The 23,032-nt window shown below is 35.2% G+C and overlaps 1 protein-coding gene across 3 annotated transcripts in view; it reads right to left on the bottom strand.

Moving 5' to 3' along the window:
* LOC138716517 (synaptotagmin-15-like) overlaps positions 1-23,032 on the bottom strand; it is a 313,906-nt gene that overhangs the window by 7,972 nt on the left and 282,902 nt on the right. For all 3 annotated transcript variants that reach the window (XM_069849662.1, XM_069849664.1, XM_069849663.1), the window contains exon 8: positions 19,208-19,412. In XM_069849662.1, the coding sequence (XP_069705763.1) occupies positions 19,208-19,412 (205 nt within the window). The remainder of the gene's footprint in view (positions 1-19,207; positions 19,413-23,032) is intronic.

Raw genomic sequence — 23,032 nt, 5'->3', positions numbered from 1 at the left:
ACAGCCCACATTATTCCTGACAGTCAATAATTAATTCCATATAAATACAGCTGAGGTACAGTAGAGCGTCTTGTTTAGGCACAGTGAAAACGTAAACAAAGTGCAGGTAACGTGTGGGGGGAGGAAGAGCCGTACGATAAACACAAGGTTTTAGATTTATGACAGAGCATTAATTGAAATTATATTTTCTAAAAACACACAAAACAAAAGAACACAAATTGGTTAACGTTATCATATACACATTTTAACAAACAAGCAAATGTAAAGTTAAAATAATTCAATCTAACAAATCAAATTTTATTACTTATATAATGTTGCTTTCAAGCAGCATTTTTTACTGTCGTGAATTTCATTCTCTGTAGGGCTAACATAATATGACCATCTTCTGTGGCTAAATTAATAAAGCTACAGTACTGTAATTATGTTTAGGAAATAGTGTTGTCACTTCAGACCAATATGCTGTAGTTTTGTTAATTCGACCACAGAAGACGGTGATATTATGTTAGTCATACAGGGAATGAAATTCATGACCGTAAAAATGCTGCTTGAAAGCAACATCATTTAGCCTAAGTAGCAAAATTTGATTTGTTACATTAAATTATTTTAACGTTACAATTGCTTGTTTATTAAAATGTATAGCCTATATGAAAACGTTATGTAATTTGTGTTCTTTTGTTTTGTGTGTTTTTGGAAAATATAATTTCAATTAATGCTCCGCCATAAATCTTGTAACTAAGACTTTGTCCATCCCTCGTGTTTATCGTACGGCTCGTCCTCCCGCACACGTTACCCGCACTTTACGTTTTCACTGTGCCTAAACGAGACACTCTACTGTAGCTTTATGTACCGGTAAATGCAAAAATATTTAGCGCTCGCCTGAAAAATATTTGTTAATAAGTAATAGTGTACTACGATACAAGGTTGGTAAGTGCTTTTCACAAAGTCGAGGAAAAGTTTGGAAAACGGGCAAATTTTTTGGGCCTGTACTAATGCCCTTCAAGCCAGAGTTCGCATTGTAACACAAGTGTAGAGTTGCCATATATAGTGCGTTTATGGAGGAATTTAAAATACTTCAGAATAATGTACTTTTGGCTAACCTACATCGATTTAACCTGATATACCTATGTCCGAAGTCTAACGGTTGGGGAGAAATGAAGTCTAACGGTTGGGGAGAAATTACGGGGAGAAGTACTTGAACGCCTTGCAGTTCCGCGAACTGTACTTCACGTGTTACGCCAGATCTTTTGAACATCGCAAGCCAGCGCAACACACACACAACTGGATACACGTTCACTTGACATTTAATTCGTGTATTCGCATAGTGAATATGCAGACATGCTTTTTCTTTGTGGATTTTGAGATGTCAATGTATTAGCTGCTTTAAGGAATACGGACGACGTTTTCCCAATCGAAGAGTTACATGTAGCTGTGTGTTTTCCCGTGTTTACCGGATATTATCTTAAACTAGGAAGCTACCAAGTGTTTCATTGAAGTCGGAAAGAGAACCGGTACCGGTACTTGATATGAATGTATAATTGAAGGAATCCATAAGAAGGGCAATCTTAGTAATTTGTCTAATGTAATTATTTTGTTTTCTTACTGAATTTGTACTTAATTATGAAATAAACCTATTGGAACAACACAAGATGCAGTATTTTCAATAATGTACCATATCACAGTGTTCTAAAACGTATAAATACGACTATAATACCTCTCTCTATTCGCCCGTCAATAACTTCCAACCGTTCCTGACTCGAGATCGGCGTCTCGGCGTCCAGAAAATAATTCTCTAAGCTTTAAATTTCTTTAATTATCAGCGAACAAGAACTTTTGGCAGTATACATTCGTCAGAGAGTAATAGATTCCAAGTGGCCGATATGGAATTCTGGTTCAAATGGTGAAATCGGTGATAATTTATATAATAGTGCTCTAATTCTAATTTTTATTACATAATATAATAATAATAATAATAATAATAATAATAATAATATTTATTAATACTATACACTTGAGCTACATTAGGCATTGCAGCCCGAAAGAGCAGAAGCTCGTGCTCGGGCGCAGTTCAGATCAGTTATACAAAATATATCACAAAATTACGAGAGTTCATTGAGCACAATCACATTAATAAATGGTAAAATACATACAGCATGTAATAACAGGGTCTATATACAAATAGAAAATACAGAAGTACATGAATATTAGAGTAACAATTTTAACTCAATTAGCTTAAACAATTAAATAATTAATCTAACTTGTTTCTTAAATCTATGTGTGTTAAGTGTACTTAGCTCAGGGTAAGCTCTAATTAATGTATTATATATTTTGGGTCCAAAATTTCTGCTGTGTTTTAATCCAGCAGTTGTGTGGCATTTGGGAGTATTTAGAAAGAAACTGTAGTTTTGTCTCGTCTGGTATTCATGAGGATCATATTTAAATTTATTGTGTTTTTTATGGAAGTAAATCAGCAATTTTTGTTTATAAATTTGTTCTAGATTTGATACGCCAAATTCCTGAAAAATTTATTTTGTTGGGTAATCAAAAGGTTTATATAGACAAATTTTGCTAATTCTTTTTTTTTAATAATAATAATAATAATTATTATTATTGTTATTAAGGCATTTCATGAGAAAGGATTCCATGTTTCTGAATTTTCGTCTGTGATAGAATTTACTCTTCTTGGGACCAATGCCTCCGTGGAGTGTATGTTTTTAATTGTGAGCTCGTTATGGACCAAGAAAATGAATAAATCGGACATTAACACCGTTAGAACACGTGTGATATTTAAAATTCATTTTTTAAATTTATCATGTGTATAGTTTCACCAAAATTAAGTAAAAACAAAAAATACTTCAATGAATCAAGGATGAAAACGGCAAGCTTTTTATTTTTTTGGTAAATACTTTGATTGTTTTCAAGTTCTAGATGATTATACGGAGTGGAAGGGGACCGATGCACCAACATTTAAGAGGTGATTCTACATGTTAAATAATATAACAAAACTTTTATTACACTTTTCCTTCTATGAAGCACAGTTAAGCAGGAAAAAATAGTCTTTGCCCAATGTTTGCAGCGCTCTATTGCGGTAATGGCCCGAGAGAAATGGCTGATTGCTGTACTAGGAGATAGGTAAAAATAATCTGAAAATCTTATTTTATGCAAATTAAACCGTTCAGCCATGAATTTAAATTGAATAATTGCGAAAATCGTTAAAATAAATCTTGCAACGCAGGACACTGTCGCGTCAGCGACTGAGTATAGCAAAGGGGGAGGAGAAGGTAAGGTGTGCAACCCGCGCTTGCTAGATTCATCTTTCGGACCAATCCAACATAAATTTGATTGTAACACCTTATAAGTCTTAATTAGTATGCCACAAAATTCTCTTTCTCTGTATTTTTTTTTTTTTTGCACAACACGTCTATTCTAAGATTTGTTTCCACTGTATCTCCTAGCACGAGCTATGCTCATTCGAGAAGTGCTATTACTTCGCTTTATTTGCTTTTATTACTAAGTTTCATTCGTTGTAGGTTAGAAATTCATTTAAGTTATTTATTTGCTATGTCTAAGTTCTTGTGCCCTTCTGTTATATAACAATGCGTTTTTGCAATGCAAAATGGCGAAATGTCGAATGTATTGCATTTTGTAGGAAATTGCAATTTAAACTTTGACATTCCCACTCTTTGTATGGTATACCAATTCTTCAATACGATGTAGATCTGGAACTATCATCTTTCTTGCAGTGCAACGAAGTGTATTATAGACCTATTATACTCTCTTTGATCTTAGTACTGAACCTTCATCACATTTTTCACAAATTTACGACATTCCTTCTTTTTGCAGTGAACTCATCATATATTTTTGCTGTAATTTATAATAACATTATGAATATTATTTTTTTTAGTTGGTTATTTAACGACGTTGTATCAACTATGAAGTTATTTAGCGTCCTTGAGATTGGTGATAGCGAGATGGTATTTGGCGAGATGAGGCCGAGGATTCGCCATAGATTACCTGGCATTCACTTTACGGTTGGGGAAAACCTCGAAAAAAAACCAACCAGGTAATCAGCCCAAGAGGGGATCGAACCCGCGACCGAGCGCAACTTCAGACCGGCAGAGAAGCGTCTTAACCGACTGAGCCACGCCGGTGGCTATAACTTTTTGTGTAATAATATACTTCTACTGTAATTTGTAATAACATTATGAATATTATTAAATAAATCAATCAAATCAAACTCCTGTATCTCCTCATGAGGAGCATAGGGCATTCACAAAGTGCCTCCATCGGACCCCATTTGTAGCCAACTTCTTCACTTCGCTCCATGTTTTCCCCTCCCTAGCAATTTCCTCCAAAACTGTTCTCTTCCATTTATTTTTTGGCCTTCCTCTTGTTCTACTGCCCATTCTTTCTACTGCTCCATCTTCTTTCCTGATTGTATGCCCTATCCAATTCCACTTTCGTCTTTTGATTTCTGTTGTGATTTCTTTCTGATTTGTTATCTTCCATAGTTCTGATTAAATAAATAACATATAATATTAAATAAACTAGTTTTGATGGAATTGGTTATAGCGTGAGAGCATTTGGTGAGATGAACTAGATATAGAGAATTCGCCATTAAGTTATCTAACATTCATCTTACAGTTGGAAAAAACCTCGTAAATGAGCTCAAACGTGATTCAAAATTATGTCCACGAGCAGCATCAGTTCTGTAGGCAAACTACAGTGACTAATTCTTAAACTATGACGATCGTTTTTCGTTTGTTGTTAGCAAAATCTGTAGCTGTATACACACACTGCGCATGTGCACTGATGAAATCAATGCAGAACGGTGACGGTTTCAAGTCAATTGTACACAGCTCGCTTAGTGTATAGCTGTTATCGTGAATTCACAAACATTTTGGTTTAAATCTGTACAACACAGCCGAAAATATTAATAACGGCAGGTGGGTCTCTCTGTAGTAAATTCATGAACTAGGAACGCCACATGGTAGTTTCTTTCATGAGATGTGTTTGAATCGCTTCTCACCAAAGCACGCTAACAAAATACACGTGAAATATAAAAGTACTTTCCTACATTGGTTTGTGTTGTCACGATAGCTTCTCATCTTTATTGTTTTCAAATCCTCCTCTCAGTAAAGCCCTCAACCTCTCGCAGAGAAACATAATCAATAAAGCAACGAAAGTATTATTTACACAGCAGTCGCTGAGGACAAAGACGTTACAAGTCTGAATGTTCAGTTGTTTTTATGTCTCGGCACGTATCTCAGATCCACTCTCAATTCATTACCTCCGTACACAAATGCCACTTTGAATATTTATAGCAAGTTTTACTCTCTTGTAAGATCTAAAAGTGCTTAAATATTATAAGAACACTTTATTTAAAGAACGATTTCTGTACAGAAATTAAGAAATAACGGGAAATTATACAGTACATTGTCAAAACGCTGAGTATTTACGCGAATTGAAGACAGCGAGGTAGATCTATATTTTATTCACGTTGGCACGTAGGAGGTATCTGATCGGTACCACATCCTGTCTCCTCCTACTTCCGGTAATGGTATAGTATTCAATTTTATAGCAAACTCGGTGAAACAATCGACAGGTGGATAATTTAACTGTATTATGCTGAATATCTTTGGGTAGAACTATGTGTGGGTTCGGTCATGTGTCGACAGGTGCATAGTTTTACTGTGCTGAATATCTTCACGTACTGTCCGTTACTCAGGAGAAGACGAGCGGAAAGAATATGACCTTCTTGACTATCGCTGTTGATTATTATAAACATCGCTCAGATAAGCGTCCCAGTAGCCAGGTTATTACTCGTGCAGGAAACATGAGTAACAATGCGTATGGAAATTAAAGCTAAATTGAACAGAAGGAGACCTAATGTTTCCGCGTACTGCAGTACAAACATTGCACGTGTTGTCTTACGTTATGTGTTCACATCCCTTCCTCCTCAGTCCGCTCTCGTCTTCTCCTGAGTCACCGACAGTAGAAAGCGTTCCAGTTGACAAATTCAAATTTGCGCGCGCGCCATGTAGAAGTTCCGCTAGCGCTGTTTGCGAGATTTAGCGGCAAAAAAAAAAAAAAAAACGAGTCTCAGCTCTGAAGCAAAAAAAAAAAAAAAAAAAAAAATTGGACTTATTTTCCTAAACTGTAGGCCATTTTGAGCTAGTCAAACTAGGCTAGTCACTTCTGCCCTCACATAAGCCAGTCATCGGTCCCTATCCTGTGCAAGATTAACCCAGTGTCTATCATCATATCCCGCCTCCCTCAAATCCATTTTAATATTATCCTCCCAACTACGTCTCGGGCTCCCCAAAGGTCTTTTTCAATCCGTCCTCCCAACTAACACTCTATACCAGACGTCTTCAAAAGCGTACTCGCGAGTAAGCCCCTGAACGGAACCGAAGCCAGTACGTAAAGAGCGCGCTCCGCCTCACCCATCTCCACCTGTACTGTACTCAATGTTTATGCGCAAACGAAGAGCAGTGGCGGACTGCCATTATCATTGTGCTGGTCGGTGTGTTCCACGTTTCACGATGTCTTCTAATCATAGATGTAGTACATTCAAGGATGAATAGGAAGAGAAATTTTATTGTGTTAGTGGGGATAATGTGAAATGCTTAATTTGTTCGAAAATTCTTAAGGGTGTTAAAATTCAACATGCGACGACAATACTAGACTCTTCACAAAGAATATCATACAATTACAGGCATGTTGGATAAGTGAAAATAATTTATTTTGGGGCTATCTGTATAACTGTTGATTATACATAATAATCAGTATATTACAATACGTTTACACTCAGTTCCGCATGACAAACATATGTTTTTCGTTTAATTTTAGGTGAAATGCGTAGGCCTACAAATATTTTGATAAATATAAAACAAGAAAATACAAACACAAATCACACACGTGTCCTCAGTCTTAAACAAAAAAAAAATCTTCTTGCTAGCTATGTTCTAACTTGGAATATTGGAAAATCAATGAAGCCCTTTACAGAATGAACATTTGTAAAATCGTGCTTACAGGACGTTACTAAAATACTGTGTCCAGAACAAAGTCAAAGTTTAAGAAAATTAAATTCTTTCCAATAATTACAGTTCAGAGAAGGAATTTCAAGAATGTAAATGTAATTGAATCTGAAGTCGAACCACAATTAACCAGTTTGTAGCTTACTCACTTGCATTGGACGAAAGCACAGATAGAAATGACAAAGCTCACCTAGCGATTTTCATCCGAGAAGTTAATGAACATTTTACTGTGTCTGAATGTCTTCTAGATGTAATTACTATATACAACTGGAGAAGAGCTTTTCCAGGCACTGAAAGGCACCATAGAACAGAAGAGGTTGAATTTGAAATGGCTTGTGTCAATGGCAACAGACGGGGCTCCAGCTTCATAGTATGTCAAAATAATATACAAAAGTATGATATTTCTTATTCTTTTGATGTTATTATTTGTAAACATAGGCAGACCATTGCCGCGATCCCCCACTGATCGCTCCCATCTGTTGAGGTACGAGTCTCTTCCCCTACTCTAGCCTTACAGCACACTGTGTTCGGCGGGCAACATCGAGAGCACGAATGACGATACGCTTTTTGGAGACCTCTGCTCTATATGCATTTCTGGATTCGCCCATACGTGCTACATGCCCTGTCCATCTCTAACGTCTGGATTTAATGTTACTAATTATGTCAGGTGAAGAATACAATGCGTGCAGTTCTGTGTTGTGTAACTCTCTCCGTCCTCCACTCAGAGTGAAGAATAATAAAGCTAATAAATACTGATACATTCGTAGTGGAATCAATAATTTTGTTAACCGGCAGTGTTACGGTGCTACAGTATATTGCATTCCAGAATGTAATACGTGTAAATAATGCCAGCTAAACACTGTTCATAGACGATAAGCAATTAATTTATGCTCGTGGTTGTACTAACATTGTTATCTCATTTCAAGTGTACCTAGTAGTGATAGTTCTACTGGTAAGTCCATTCTAGCAGCATTTGAACGTAGTAAATGTAACAGTTTTGTGAAACTTTATATGAAACAATAATTAATACTCTGAAAATACTCTAATAAGTAGTTTATACCTAAACACTACTAATTTCTTTATTATATTATGTAATAAATCAGCTTTGTAAGAGAATGTTCTGTTCAGTACAGGACGTTAAAATGACTGCAACTCAAGCCTATAGATCGATTTAGAGAAAAAGTTTATTCAGGAATGCGAACAAACGCCGGGAGAAGTGGATGAATTATTCTGAAGATTTGTATACTTACGTTGCTCCAACTATGTCATCAAAAGCAATAAATTATCGGTGGTTTTCATACTTGAAAATAAAACCGAGGTTAGCGGACTCGAACCAGACTGGCCGAGTGCACCAGTCTCGGTTAGGAACGTTTAAGTAATGTATATTAGTTAACCACGCATTATGTTGTTTTTCTGTGGCACCAAGCTCGGTTGCGAGTTAAACCACGCTAACCATGAGAATTTACTAACCGGTCGAGTGAGAAAATTTAACTATCTAACCGTGGCATTGAATACAAATAATGGAGTATGATAATAGTGAGTTTTTGCAATTAATGTGTTTCTTGATACGGTATATACTAATGCCACGTGACAGAATACGGTGACTACAATAACGGTATTTAGTATGGGAGAGTTTTTGCCCAATTATGAGTGACTGGATACGGTAAAGACAAAAAAATAATAACCGTATCATATCATAGCATTTGGAGGCATGGAAGATGATTTATTAGAAGATATGACATTAAATAATGTTGATAATAAAAAGGTCATTCAGGAACGAGTCTTGATGAAACCCAGATTTTATTTAAATCAATTAAGTGATGAAGAATGTGAACAAATAGTATTTGAGGTTATGTTCACACGAACTCTAACTTACGCCTATGCTTATAGTCAGCGTTACCAATTTAGCGACTTTTTATTGTTTTTCGGAGATAATTCCTTTAAACTTTTCTATTGCTTAAATAGGGATTTAGCGATTTTTCAGGATCCTCTAGCGACAAAAATAAAACTTGACCCATTGATATTAAGGAATCTAGCGACTTTTGAACTACGGTTTTGCGACTTTCCGTGCACTTTTTCTTTAAACATTAATAGCCTGTTTTAAAATTATTGAGGTTTTTCTCTACTTAACACCTGAGGAAGCAGATACAAATAATAGGATAAAAATGTTACTAAATCACGTATAAAGCACGGGAGAAAATTGTACGTATTTTTAATTAACATACCCGGCGCACCGAAAAATTCAAGCGACGTTTTCTTCCAACAATCTTCTATTTATTTTATTGTCAGACCATCAGTTTTTATTTTCCATTATCCCTTTATAGTATTTCTCAATAAGATCGAGCAAAAATGAATTTCCGTATGCGCTGAAATTGGGTGCTTTCTCTCTTTTCATTTATTTCCTTTTCATAACTACTTATTTCTAGGAATTATAAATAGAAACGAAGCCCACGTTTACATATACACGAATAAATGCAAATTACAACTATTTATACAATATTTTACAATACTGCTTCGAAAAATCAACTAGTCACTGCCTATTGAATACTAATGTTGAAGTGTTCCGGAGAGGAATATTGGCGAAATAAACACGCCGCAACTAAACGCGGTTTCGTAACCAAGTGAAGTTAATGGTGCATCGGTTTATATGGGTATCTAACCGCACATTCTAACCGAGATTGGTGCACTAGGCCATAAGATTTTTAATTGTGGAAAGGAAATAATGTTTGGAGATCCGTGTAATAATATTTAAGGGGCGTAAGAGAACACACTAGCTGAATAAAATGGCCACTGGGAAAATTTTTCGGTAATTTTTCTCACGTCAAAACCAAACTCTCCTAGCCACTGAGACTCTCTTACCCATCATCCTAAAATTGGGGGCAATGAGTTCTGCCTTACAAAGTGTTCTCACGTCAACTGTGGAACTCTTCATATCACCAGACTTGTAGAGTAACAGAGAAATATAAAATATCTCACTTGGAGGCGTTAGTAATCAACCACTTCTTATATGAATTGAAATTCAGCCCTATTACAGGCCGTGGTGGCCCATTGGGCGAAGGAAGGTTAATATTCCGACCTGTACCGACAATCAGAACTAATGTCAGCACGGATGTCAGTTGCCGCCTTTATCCACAAGGAAATGCCCTGGCATGCATTTCTGTTACTAGAGAGCGATCCGAATGTCGCGCACATTAAAATTATAGTGTCTATATTGAGCAGTTTAGTTGGAAAGTGCTATCGGCTACCGCTAGATAGCATCATGGGTATTAACAGCAACAAACCTAGACGTCATTGTGATGTGTATGTATACACTGACGCTTGCATTAGTCCTTTGTTTATTGCTCGGCAAACATGTCGTTTTCCCAAGAGCAACGAGTTTTCATTGTTGAACATTATTTTTCCAGTCGTTCTTATGCAGGTGTTGTAGACGAATTTCGTAGGAATTATCCGGATGTAGCAGTGCCTAACAATTCGGCATAACGAGATTAATCGCCCGTTTTAGGGAATGTGGATCAGCGCTTCTTGACAATCATGAACGTGATTATTGGTTCCAGCAGGACAGTGCCACATGTCACACATCTAATGAAACCATGCAGTTTTTGCGCGAGTTTCTTGGTGAGCGTATCGTTTCTCAAGGATTATGGCCCCCGCGTTCCCCCGATTTGAAATACCTAGATTTATTTCTGTGGGATTATCTTAAAGGAAGGGTATACAAAAACAGGCCACACACTCTGGAGGAGCTAAAGAAGAACATAACAACGGAGATTAACATCAGTGTAGGCGTGCTCAAAAAATGTGGCCGTAAACATGGTAAAAAGAGTTCGTACATGCATTACTGAACAGGGCTGACATTTTCAGCATATATTGTGAAAAATGATGTAACTCATGTGGAAACGGATGTAAGTAAACGTAATAAATTCATCTTTATACATATATGTGAACGTATTATTAAGATGTGCGCGACTTTTGGAACGCTCTGTAGTAGAGGCTGATTGAACCACAGGGCCATAGTGAGACTGGAAAGATTATATCAATGGAGAAAATCCATGACGCCATCGTGAATTGAACCTGCTATCGTAAGGCTTCCAGCGTTAGGACTTAACCTCGACGCTACCTCACTCTCCCTTCATAATTATTTACTATCGGTATATATAGCAGTTGTAATCAGTAATGTTTATTACTTTTCCACGTAAACGAATGCAAAGTATTAAATACATAAAACACTTCTCAACGGGTTCAATTATGATTTATTATAAGGCAAAATCTTCATTAAGTGATAAAATTCCTCAGTGCTACTTAATTAATAATTGAATTTCGTACAGATATAACTAGGGAACGGATTTCTAGGTCTAAAGAAGAGAGATTTAGAATTTTATAAAATCCAGCAGTTTATATAATATTAACAAGTAGTCCAATCATTTTAATATTAGGGCTAGTAAATATTCTAGTTTGTTAGAATTTATGTACAAAGAACTGATGCTGAAAATGAGTGCTACTAAACTGAAAACTCAAATTCTATCAGTGAAAGAGACTGATTGGTGATTAGTCAGTTTCATTTCGCATAATGGGGTGCATTGACGCGAAAAATAATTTGTAAGCTCTCGCCTAACTTGGACAACCTACAGCTCCCTTTACGCTAGGACGAACTTTTGCAAAAATTCCAGGAAATAGGTAAAATCTTCTTTCATTCCCTTCTAATACCAATATGAAACGAAATTTCCGGACCAGTGTTTGTTTGAAAGATAATTTTTTTACATTTTAAAGATAATTTTTGGGGTATTTTTGGTACTAGTGTTCTTATTTTAAATATACGGGAAATTCTAAAAAGGCGCTTTTGAAGCACTAAGATAGTTTTTAGGCATTTATAGGAGTTAACGATTCATTTAGGCATTTTATGTCCTGCAGAATTTTAATAGGAGATCCAGTGTGCATGAAACATAAATATATCTGAATAAGATACGTACGTCTAGGACATAGCATACAAAACAGGTACGGAACTAATAATCTGTTCCCTAGATATAATTATTCGCAATTTAAAATTGCGATCCACACATTGAAAACTTTTGCAACCGTCTGTGACTCAAGTACTTGCATAAGCTGAACTCACTTTGCATGTAAACAAAGGAGAGGTTAGAGATAATTGATAACGAGGGTCGTATCGTCCATTGTCATAGCCCTCTCGAGAGTTTAAAGGTCATATGACCCATTGACACTCCATGAAACAAAGTGTTCTGGCAGAAGAGAGCAAGAAGGGACTGAGGGAGAATTGCTAGCACCATCATACGTAGGACCTTATAGTGATCTTTTATATAGGCTCTTCAATTTGAAGCACAGACGTAGCCTTATTGTCTGATGAGTTATAACCAAAATAGGAGTTGATTCCCTAAGGTTTCTGTTAGGTTTATAATGTAAAGCTATTCAACAGAAAGTTAAGTTTCCGAATTATTGTCGTAACGTGTTTTTATATATTAAAACGTGCACAAAACAATATTAATTTGTTTTCGTAAAGCAATTAGATTTATTTAATTATATACCGTACTATTTGTCAACAAGAAACAGAACAGGGTGTAAATGATGCAAGATGTCAAACGTATTGTACAAATGTACAACGCAGTTCACTAAACAAAATAATTCAACAAAATATTTTTTTTATTTCACATTTCTGTTTTAATAAATAAAATGCCATGCTTATAGGAAGGATAGTAGCTAACCATTATATCATCATTGCTATCTTTATCTTTGAGCAACAGCAACGAACGTTGTACGACACCGCGGAGAGAGTTCTTGATGAAGTCAAAACTGTGTTCTCACAACACACAACATCGCTGAATAAATTGATTATTAGCATAATATTTGTGAATACAAAATCCACCAACACAACCCATTATCTATAATCTAATTGAAAGTGACATCCTCACTCATCAATATGAGGTGTTTAGTGTCATTATTCCTGTAGGCCAGCCGTCGGCAGAAATGTCATCGCGATGCCTGTTACTAAGTGACGTTGCAGGGGCAGGCAAGGAATAAACATGCCTCCTCCCAACCAACCCTTTGCAGGTACATTGTACAAGTAGCTACCAGTGGCGTAACATATGGATAGTTAAGCATGGATCTGTCCAAAGGAGGGAAACGTATATTTAAAGAAGAATGGGAGGAAACGTATTTTTCTTGTGCTTATGGAAACAATAATGTAGGTTTATTGTGCTCGAAAGTTTTAAAGGGCATTTATCAACACAATATTAAACATCGTTATAATGTAGCCTATGTCATAAAGATCAGCAGAAGATCACAGGTATTTATGAACATTTTAAATCCAATTTGCAGTACGAAGGGCAAATGCAAAATCTAGTAGATATGTACGATATGGCGCGTTCATTCATTACAATGAATATATATCTGTAAATCAAATATGAGGAAAAAACAGTTCCATTATTTCCCATGCTTACAATCTCTTTCTGATATTTTTGAATCAAATTTAAATAATTATGCTCATCTAAATCTAAAAACAGGATTTCAACAGCGGAGATTCGGTGGAAATAATATCGCAAATGATTTCTTACTTTTTGCGAATCCTTTGGCCATCGACAAAAACAAGGTTAAGCCAGAAATGCAGCAAGTAGTTGCTGATTTACAGAGTGATACATATTTACAAACGCGGTGCAAAGACATGTGTGGTTTAAATTTCTTTAAAATTCTGTCTACGGAAAAATATGCTTCCCTTAGATTATTTGCCGCCAATATAGCGGCTATTTTTGGTTCCATTTACAGTTGCGAACATTTTTTTTTTTCAAAATTGAAACTTGCAAAATGAAAACAAATGTCGAGGCTGAAAGATGAAAGTTTATTCGCTATCTTGAGATTGACTACTTGTGACATAAACTTAGAATTCTGTGGCACCATGAAAGTTACGGTACAGTAAATATGAAGTTTGTGATGGCTGCACGCCACTGATGTCTGAGCGGGACCTCCACGCTACCCACAACTATGCGATGTCATATGTATTGCTGGTTGCATTGCCTGATGTCATCGTGAGTACAATTCTGCCGATGACTGCTGTAGGCTATTGATTCATGTCTCGTCTTTGAATCTGGTAGCCTATCTAGTATCATAAACTGAACCCATAGTAGCCTATACGAACATGAAAAATCACAGTTTTATTAATAATTTAGAATCTGAAGAGTGTCGTGTAAAATTAATTAGTGAAAATCAAATTTTGAATTTTTAACAAACTTATTTACATAGGATCGAACACTAACACATTTAAACTACTAACAGACATCGTAGCTTTACTAACACAAATATTTTTTTCTTTTCTGATCGAGATTAAAGCTGAAATTTCGGTATGGAATATTTAATTTAATAGCTTGATGTAAACAACTTGTCCCTTGAAAGATCCCGTAACTTCTTCGCAGCGCTTTCTTCTAGCAGGTGAAAGAGATCTCACTACATGTCACCTTGACGTATGTCTGCCATATTATTCTGCTAATGGTAGGTATCTTAACTATTAATTAGCTTGATGTAAACAACTTGTCCCTTGAAAGACCCCGTAACTTCTTCGCAGCGCTTTCTTCTAGCAGGTGAAAGAGATCTCACTACAGGTCGCCTTGACGTATGTCTGCCATATTATCCTGCTAATGGTAGGTATCTTAATTATTTTTTCTTTCTTTCCAATGACAGGATTTTGGCGTAGTCGCCATTAATACACACAACCAATTGCTTCCCAGTATCGGCCGCATTCACTAGATGTTCGCAGAGCCATGCAGCGTGCAATGTTTCCTGTCTATCTCCTCTTGTGGGTCGCAGAGCATACAGAATGGATCGGTCCGGATTCCTATTCGGTGCAGATGTTTTGTTAGACAATCATGGCTGGGTGTAAGGCAGAAAGACACAACTGCCGCTCTATGGCCAATCTGGAATCTCCATTGTATCATCCGGCATCTCAATTTTTAAAGAATGTATAATTAATAGGCCGATTTTGGTAATTATTTTCAACAGCATGATTCCTAATCTTTTACGCACTCGTGTTATTTTTAAATTTATTTTTGTAATTAGTTCGTAATTTTTTATAATTTATAGTCCACTTCTCATTTTCACAGTATTACATTTTCTAGCGTTCGCTTGTCAGAAGAAAAGCTTAATGATATGCATACAACTCCAAATCTCTCTCCATTATCTCACCGCAGCTTTACGCTACATTACTAACGCTTTATTACAAATATACATAATCCGCTAAAAGCTTTACTTCAAAACACAGCTACATGTTTCTGCAAATAATTCTGCTGAGCTTAAAATTAGTGTGACATTTCAATAATGGATAACGCAAATTCGTGCCGTTTCTACTGTCTGCAGAACAAATGCTGAGAGAGTTAAAGTGTTAAAAGCCACAGTGTCTTTAGACTGAGTAAAACCAAATTGAATCGTTTATTGTAAAAACACCACAACCGACATTTTTTTTTACAAAATGCGTGTTTTTTTGTGGATTTTGATTACCAGCATGAATGCGCATCTTTTGATATAAAAGTCCTATATCTAGCATGACTGCAACATGTAAAACATTGGACAAGAAATATGCATTTATTGTAAAAACCCCACAACTAGCATCACATATAGTGTTCTTCAAATGAACTAGTCGAAGATGAATGAGTTTTTTCACTGCAATGAATAAAAAGGTAAAGTTCTTTGTAAAGAGTTCATTGACAACATTGTACCGGCAGAAGTATTCAATATTCGAACTCCCGAGAAAAATGTTTGTGCTGGAAATTTACCGTTTGAACTGCCAACAGACCTAGCTTATAACACTCGAGGCTACCAATCAATGTTAAAAAATGGAGGATGATTTTGCAGTACATATCGGATGAAGCGAAAGGATTTTACACAGAACTGTATACATGGTCTACCACCAACAAAGATAGTAATGACAGTGAAAATAATAAGTCCTGATGAGGAAAATGTCTGTTGCAGCAGAAAAAAACTTTAATTTTTTGTGATTTTATATGTAGCTTTTTTCATAAATTATAATGTTTGTTCATACATTTTCATTCACTCTAATACTTGGAAAAAGGCAATGCTTTGCTTAGTTTCAATTTGTTTGTTGGAAAAACCCCATAACATCCTAATTAATTTAATTTCTGGGGGACTTTATATGTATTATAAAACACAACTAATGGTGAATAAACCTCATATTTACCAACTAATATCACTAGTTAAATACAATTTGACAATTAAAATAAAATTAATGAAACTAAACAGTTTTTATTGATTTCCCAAAAGTTTTGTTTTTGTCACTTGTGGGCTTTTAGAAATAAACGATTCATTATAATCTGTCGAAAATAGCTGACTGGTTGCCTATTGGATAGGAGCAGCAGAGCGGTGCGATTTACTCGACAACAGAAATGAGGCTTTTATTTTAATTTGCTCATCTCTTTAAGTTACCTGAAATTACAACGCTTATCAAACAGATACAAAAGAACAGTTTGACGCAAATAAAATAACTGTGTTACGGAAATAGTTTACTTTTTTAAAACAAGTTATTTAACGAGCTGGTAAGTTATCAGTTTCGGTTGAATTGGTGATAGTCTAGATGTTATCTGGCATGATGAGACTTAGTATTCACTATGGGATTACCTGACAGTGGCCTTACAGTCTGCAAAATCCAATCAAGTAATTACTTCACACTCGAAAACAGCATCGAAACAAGACACACGGTTACTAACTACCGAGTTAAATATGTGACTTAATTTGTTTTCTAATATGTCGTCTAACAAGACTTTCTCGGAGACTGGGTAACAGTCACATAACACGACCCTGGAAATTAAGTTAATGAACTATTATAATATCCTTCTTGTGAGCGAAACTAGTTAACTAACAGTGCCGTATATGATTTCGACTAGTTGAGTTCCCTTATGGGAAAAACTGAAAATTTTATCGAAGTGTGATACGCTTTACATAATATGAAACATTTCAATACTGCGCTAAATTTGACTACAGATGTTCACTTTTAATGGAATTAAATGATAATAAACATCTTAGTATAATTTTAGACAAATTAAAAGTTATAAATAGATAAATATACAGAATACAAGATAAAAACTAATAACTAAAGAAATTCTTAAATATGAAAAAATAATTGGAAAGTGAGAATAAAAATCTATTCTATTCATTCTATTATCTACTAATATTGCTAAAAATTAGAGGAACAGAATTCCCATTAACTATAGCAATGCATGGAACTGCAGTTTAGAATTGAATTGCTATAGAGTAAAAGCTGTGTCTTTATTCTTCAAAATGAAGTTAGTTTGAAAATAGGCCTACTTCATTCAATATTGTTCGATAAATTTCGATGAGAATACAAAGATATAATAACTAAATCAGTTTTATGTCTCGGATACCTATATTAATTGTTTCAAAATACAGAGATCAATAGTCATTGTTGATGTTATTAGAATGTTTACACGAATGGCTGATGTAAACGTAACTGAATTGCTTGTACTATTGCCCTTATTCACACAGGATGAATTTCCAAGTCGATGAAGAAGTTCACGTTTCTCCTTCGGTGATTTAGATTGGTGAAATTCTATGAAAACATAGGTCCGTCCTCCAAATGGACACGTACGAAAACGGAGGACTAGCCGAAATCAAGAGATACTTATACATTCTTGATTCACACACTTTTAATACTTGTATATCACTAATGACAATTATTAAAACCTATTGAATTAAGAACTTTTATACTTCACTATGTTAATTTGTGAAACTTAATATGGTACTTTATTTTACTTACTAGTTTCCGCGAGATTTGTCTCCATTTTAAAAGTTTCTAGTGAAGTTTTGCAGAACTCGCAACCTCACTAAAAATTTCAAAATGTAAAAAAATTGTGCCAAAATTAGTCACTAAGGTAAAATAGGTTACCAAATTAAGTTAGGTAAGTTAACACGGTGAAGAATAGAAGTTTTTAATTTAACAGGTCTTAATTATTGTTAGTAACAAACTATTTATGATTCTTTCGGCATTACCTAGACGTACTTGCATAGCAAGAGACATACAAAATTACCAAAGAGGAATATGTAACATAAAAATCAGTGGTGAGACAGAAACAGGCTTAGACAAGCCGGTTTAAAGTATAGAAAACCAGTCGTTTGATTAGGAGACACAAGGAAGCTCGTTTTAGATTCGCCCATCAACAATTAGAAGCTTCGAAATTGGAGGTATGTAGGCTACTATTATTACTGTTGAATCAAGATTTGTGATGGCCGTGAAAAAGTGTGGAGACGTTCTGTTAAAGACAAATCTATCTGTTTCGAGCTAGTTGCTTTGCAAGATGAAGATAGATTTGAGTCGATAATGGTATGAGAAGGAATTAAGGCTGGTCCACAATAAACCGGGAACGGAAAGGAACACGAGAACGGAAATATTGTTAAAATAAATGTATTTAAATATTTCCGTTCTCGTTTCCGTTCCCGGTTTATTGTGAACCAGCCTTTACTCGTAATGTGAAATATATGACCGACCTCGTGGTCGTTTCAGGAAACCTTAATGCCGCTAATTACATTGCAGATGCATACGCTAACTACTCATCCAATAAAGGAGCTGGTTCATACAGGTACTAGATAATGTAAGGGCTCATGTTGAAACGACACCATGAATTTCCTGCAAGAATTCCAAATTCAGATGATGAGTTGGCCAGCACAAGTGATAATCTAAACCCAATTGAGCATGTCTGGGAAAGCATGAAAGGCGAATTCGCTTACGTTTTGCAGCCCCATAGACTCTTCAGAAACATTAACTAAAGAATGGGAACGCAACAAGATAAACATAAGGAAACTTTTTCGTAGCATGTCAAGTAGGTGTCGGGAGATAATCTAGTAAATGAAAATCACAAATCTTCGAAGTAACTAGAATCTTAACATTGCTATGTCTTCATTTCTGACTTCTTTATCTGTATTTTCAAAATTTCTATTGCTATAAAAAATTAAGGCCATGGTAAATAACAATGAAATCTTTGCATTTTAAAAAAGGAAACTCAGCATTATCATATCATATCAGTTTTAACCTGTAAATAGTTCTATAAAGAAAGCAGTAGATATTGAATTTCTGCTCCTCTAATTTTTTGAACAGTATGTTAACGAAAAACATCATAAAAGCAATCGACAGTTGTCGACTAGCATCTCACCTCTGCCATAGCCACTGACGGCCTGCAGCACCTGGAAGCTGACGCTGGTGACGTCGATCTGCGCCGCCGGAACGCGGAAGTTGAAGCACTCGGAAAAGTTGGGCGAGTCGGTCCCCTTGACGGTGGCCGTGCGCTTGACCTTGACGGTGCGATAATGTTGGTTTAGCGTCACACGCACGTACGAGTCACGCCGCTCCTCTCGGAACTGTAGAAATATGATAATTATTATCTATCGTCAGTTATATAAGAAATTACAGTTTTATGTTCTATGTAAGTCTTGAAGAATCTATGGAGAAATAGCCTGTGAGGAGAGAGAGATGACAGAAGATTTCAAGGTTTAGGAAGTGAAGTCGGTTTACTACTGGATTCATTGAAACTGTAAGTGAAGCTCAGACAAATATTTTGAAACATGAAGTCGAATAACAACAGCACCAATAATAATAATAATAATAATAATAATAATAATAATAATAATAATAATAATAATGATGATGATGATGATGATGATGATGATGATTCAGCAACTGCTATAAACTAAATTTGTAACAAGATATAGATTTTATTAGCGTTTATACAAATCGCAATTTCATCTACTGAAACGAACGATTTTCCCATTTGGAAGTCATACACTAACAAACCATGAAACTTTTGATAGACATGTGTGCGGACACATGAATTTAACATATTTTTTAAGGAATTATAAGAATCTGTTGGGATTTGTATTTTTATTCATGTTTTCATACTTAAAAATCTCGCAAAACTAAATTTTCACAAATTCTTTTCTTTGCGTCGAAATTCAAAGCCTATGAACAATAATTCAACCAGTACTATTGCATAGTGCTGAAAAGTGGAGTCTGACCAAACAGAAAAGTGTTTGAAAGCACCCGATCTTAAACGTTCCAGAGAAGAGAAAAAGTGAAAGGGAATTTGAGGAAATACCTGTAATTGCGCGTAATATCTTGACATAAATTAATGTGACAGAATTAAGACAAATTAATACAATTTTCTGTTTGATTTAAACGTGCCTAATGAAGAGAATGAAGGAGCTAAGATATGATTAAACAGTTAGTCCTCTTCTAATAATAATAATAATAATAATAATAATAATAATAATAATAATAATAATAATATATTAAAATAGAACTTAGTCTTAAGAGGACATGTAAAGAACAGTTTCAAGCCACAAACAGTATAATTAGTTGGTACACTATATGTAAACATATTATGAGAATATCCAGTAATATTATTCATTCGTCTGAAGGCTATATGAGTAATGCCAAGCTTATATTAACTTTGTATAGCTACGAATGTATTGTGCACGCGTCTGTTCGCTTCCATGTCAAAGCACAACATATGAATAGCATTAATTTTTTAAATACATTATATTGCAATCCCTTCCACGAATTCCGAGTAAATTATGTATATATGCGCACTTCTCGTATGTAGAAATGTACTGATTTATTTTAAATGGTTTAATTTATCGCATATGACGTATTTCCACGGCAATCTAAGTCGAAAGACATCAATGTAATTTTCCGTTCCACCAAATCTTTTCATTTTTCCTACTAATGTACGTCGAATACAGACGTTACAATTCAAAAAGAAATGAAGGAAAGAGAGGAGACACTAAGAAATGGATAAAAAAGTAAAAGTGAAGGAAAGAAAGAGAAAAAACGAAAAAAGAAAAAGAAGAGGAAAAGCAAATGGAAAAAAAAATATAAATATGACAGAAATAAGTATTAATGAACAAGCACATAAAAAAGGAAAGAGAAAGGAGAAATGGTCGAGAAACAGAAAAGTTTAATAAATGAATCAATAAATGAGTAACAATTTGTAAATAATATAGGAATTAAGAAATAAACACATACATTATGATTTTTTTTTTTTTCGTTGTTGGTAACTCTACAGCATCTGTTAGATGCTTTATGGTTGTGCTAACAGATGGAGTTACTTGTCAACAATGTGACGCTGAAACGTGTATTCAGGTTACTGCCCAGCGACAGTCCTGATGTATTTTTATATTTGTGATGATTGGTTAATATTAACTCGGCACACTCACATTCATACAAATTTCCAGACTCTAGACACCCAGGGAATTCTTCTTCTTCAAGAAAAATTCACCGAGAGCCGAGCCCGGGAATCGAACCCGGGACCTCCTGATCTGGAAGCCAGGATGCTGACCAACAGATTACGGAGGCAGTCGCACATTATGAATGAATAAAAAATAAATAAGCTAATAAATGAATTATTAAATTAATAAATATCTAATAGAGAATAATTAAGGAATATAGTCTACAATTGAAGAGACAAAGAAATATATAGCCTAAAATAAATTAATGAATTAAAAAAGAAAGAAATTACTATAAGTAAATACGTAAATTTATGACAATGGTAAGCGACAGTTTAAAGAAAGGACAAAAATTAAGGAAAAATAAACATAAAAGAAAGAGAGAGAAGGCGGAAAGTATAGTATATTTTTTAAATATTACAAATTGAAAAGTTTAAAACTGAAAGAAAATGATAAATGAGGATGTTCTCGCCGTGAAGGAACAGTCTCCAAAGTAGTTTCCCCTTTAACGTTCTCGTTCTGAATAATTAAGTGTCATTAGTTTGCAAGGTGTGTTACCATGGTATGACATCACTGCAGGACACAATATCAGGCAGGTGCTGGGAGGTCGCGGTCACTGTACAGTAATTGAAGGCGTCAGCTTGTTACTGCTGTGACGTCGTAAAGCAATATCTGTATCCTGCAACGCCAGCTCCTTACAGATTCTGTTTATTTACGTACCTACATTTAACAAAGTTACTTTAATTTAACAACTCTTAAAGTAATAGAAATATGTACTCAACACCTTAAACTTCACGCATTATAAACACTGTATACAGAGTGATTGAACATGCACAAACATGGAGTAATTGGCCCATTCTTTTTTTATGGAGCCTACAGTGACGGGAGTCACGTACCTTGATATGCTGGAGAACTTTGCTAATCCGCAATTTCCGCCAAGTTTAACATTTCAGCAGGATGGTGCTCCACCACACTTTTATCGAAATGTTAAAATGTTTTTGGATGTAACTTTCCCAAGAAATTGGATTGGTAGTGGTGGGCCAACTTTCTGGCCGCCTAGATCCCCGGATTTAACTCATTTGGACTCTTTTGCGTGGCCATTTATTAAAAATCTTGTGTACAGCAGAAAAGTTCGTAATTTGATTGATTTGAGACAGCAAAAGCAGTTGAGCTTATAACACCCGATATGTTGGTGAACACCTGGCGAGGGGTTGAGTATCGTTTTGGTATCTGTCGAGCTATAAATGGTGCTCATGTTGAAGTGTACTAGTAGAAATAAAACTTTTTCAGTTATTGTATACAATGCAGAAGAAATTTATTTAATGAACTTTATCCAAGTTACGATATAAGCTGTTATTTCTGCATACTTTTAGCGTTTACATAGTGTATAAAAAACAGAAATATGTGGAGTGGTACTCTGTTAAAGTATTCTCGTGCTAATATAACCTATGCTCGTACTTACAGAATATTTTATAAGACTGACTTTTGTAACGGATTCGAACCAAAACTAATAACATGTCTAAAGTCCAATTTAGAGCATTTTATGTTCCCAAATATTTGCTTAATTTTCTTTAGAATGTTCAAAATAAATACATTGCGACCCACAACAGTCCCTGCAATAATCCAGATATATTATTAAATATGTTACTTTTCATGCTTTAGCTGATGTGGAAGCAACAGGACGTAGCGCCAGCACATTTTACTGTTGCTTTACGATACTTTCTAAATCTCGCATATCTCGGACGTTGGATCGGTAC

Source organism: Periplaneta americana, chromosome 16 (assembly GCF_040183065.1).
Source record: "Periplaneta americana isolate PAMFEO1 chromosome 16, P.americana_PAMFEO1_priV1, whole genome shotgun sequence".
NCBI classification, from domain to species: domain Eukaryota; kingdom Metazoa; phylum Arthropoda; class Insecta; order Blattodea; family Blattidae; genus Periplaneta; species Periplaneta americana.
Note: the sequence above shows the minus strand (reverse complement) of the source record. Positions and strands in the feature narration are given on the sequence as shown.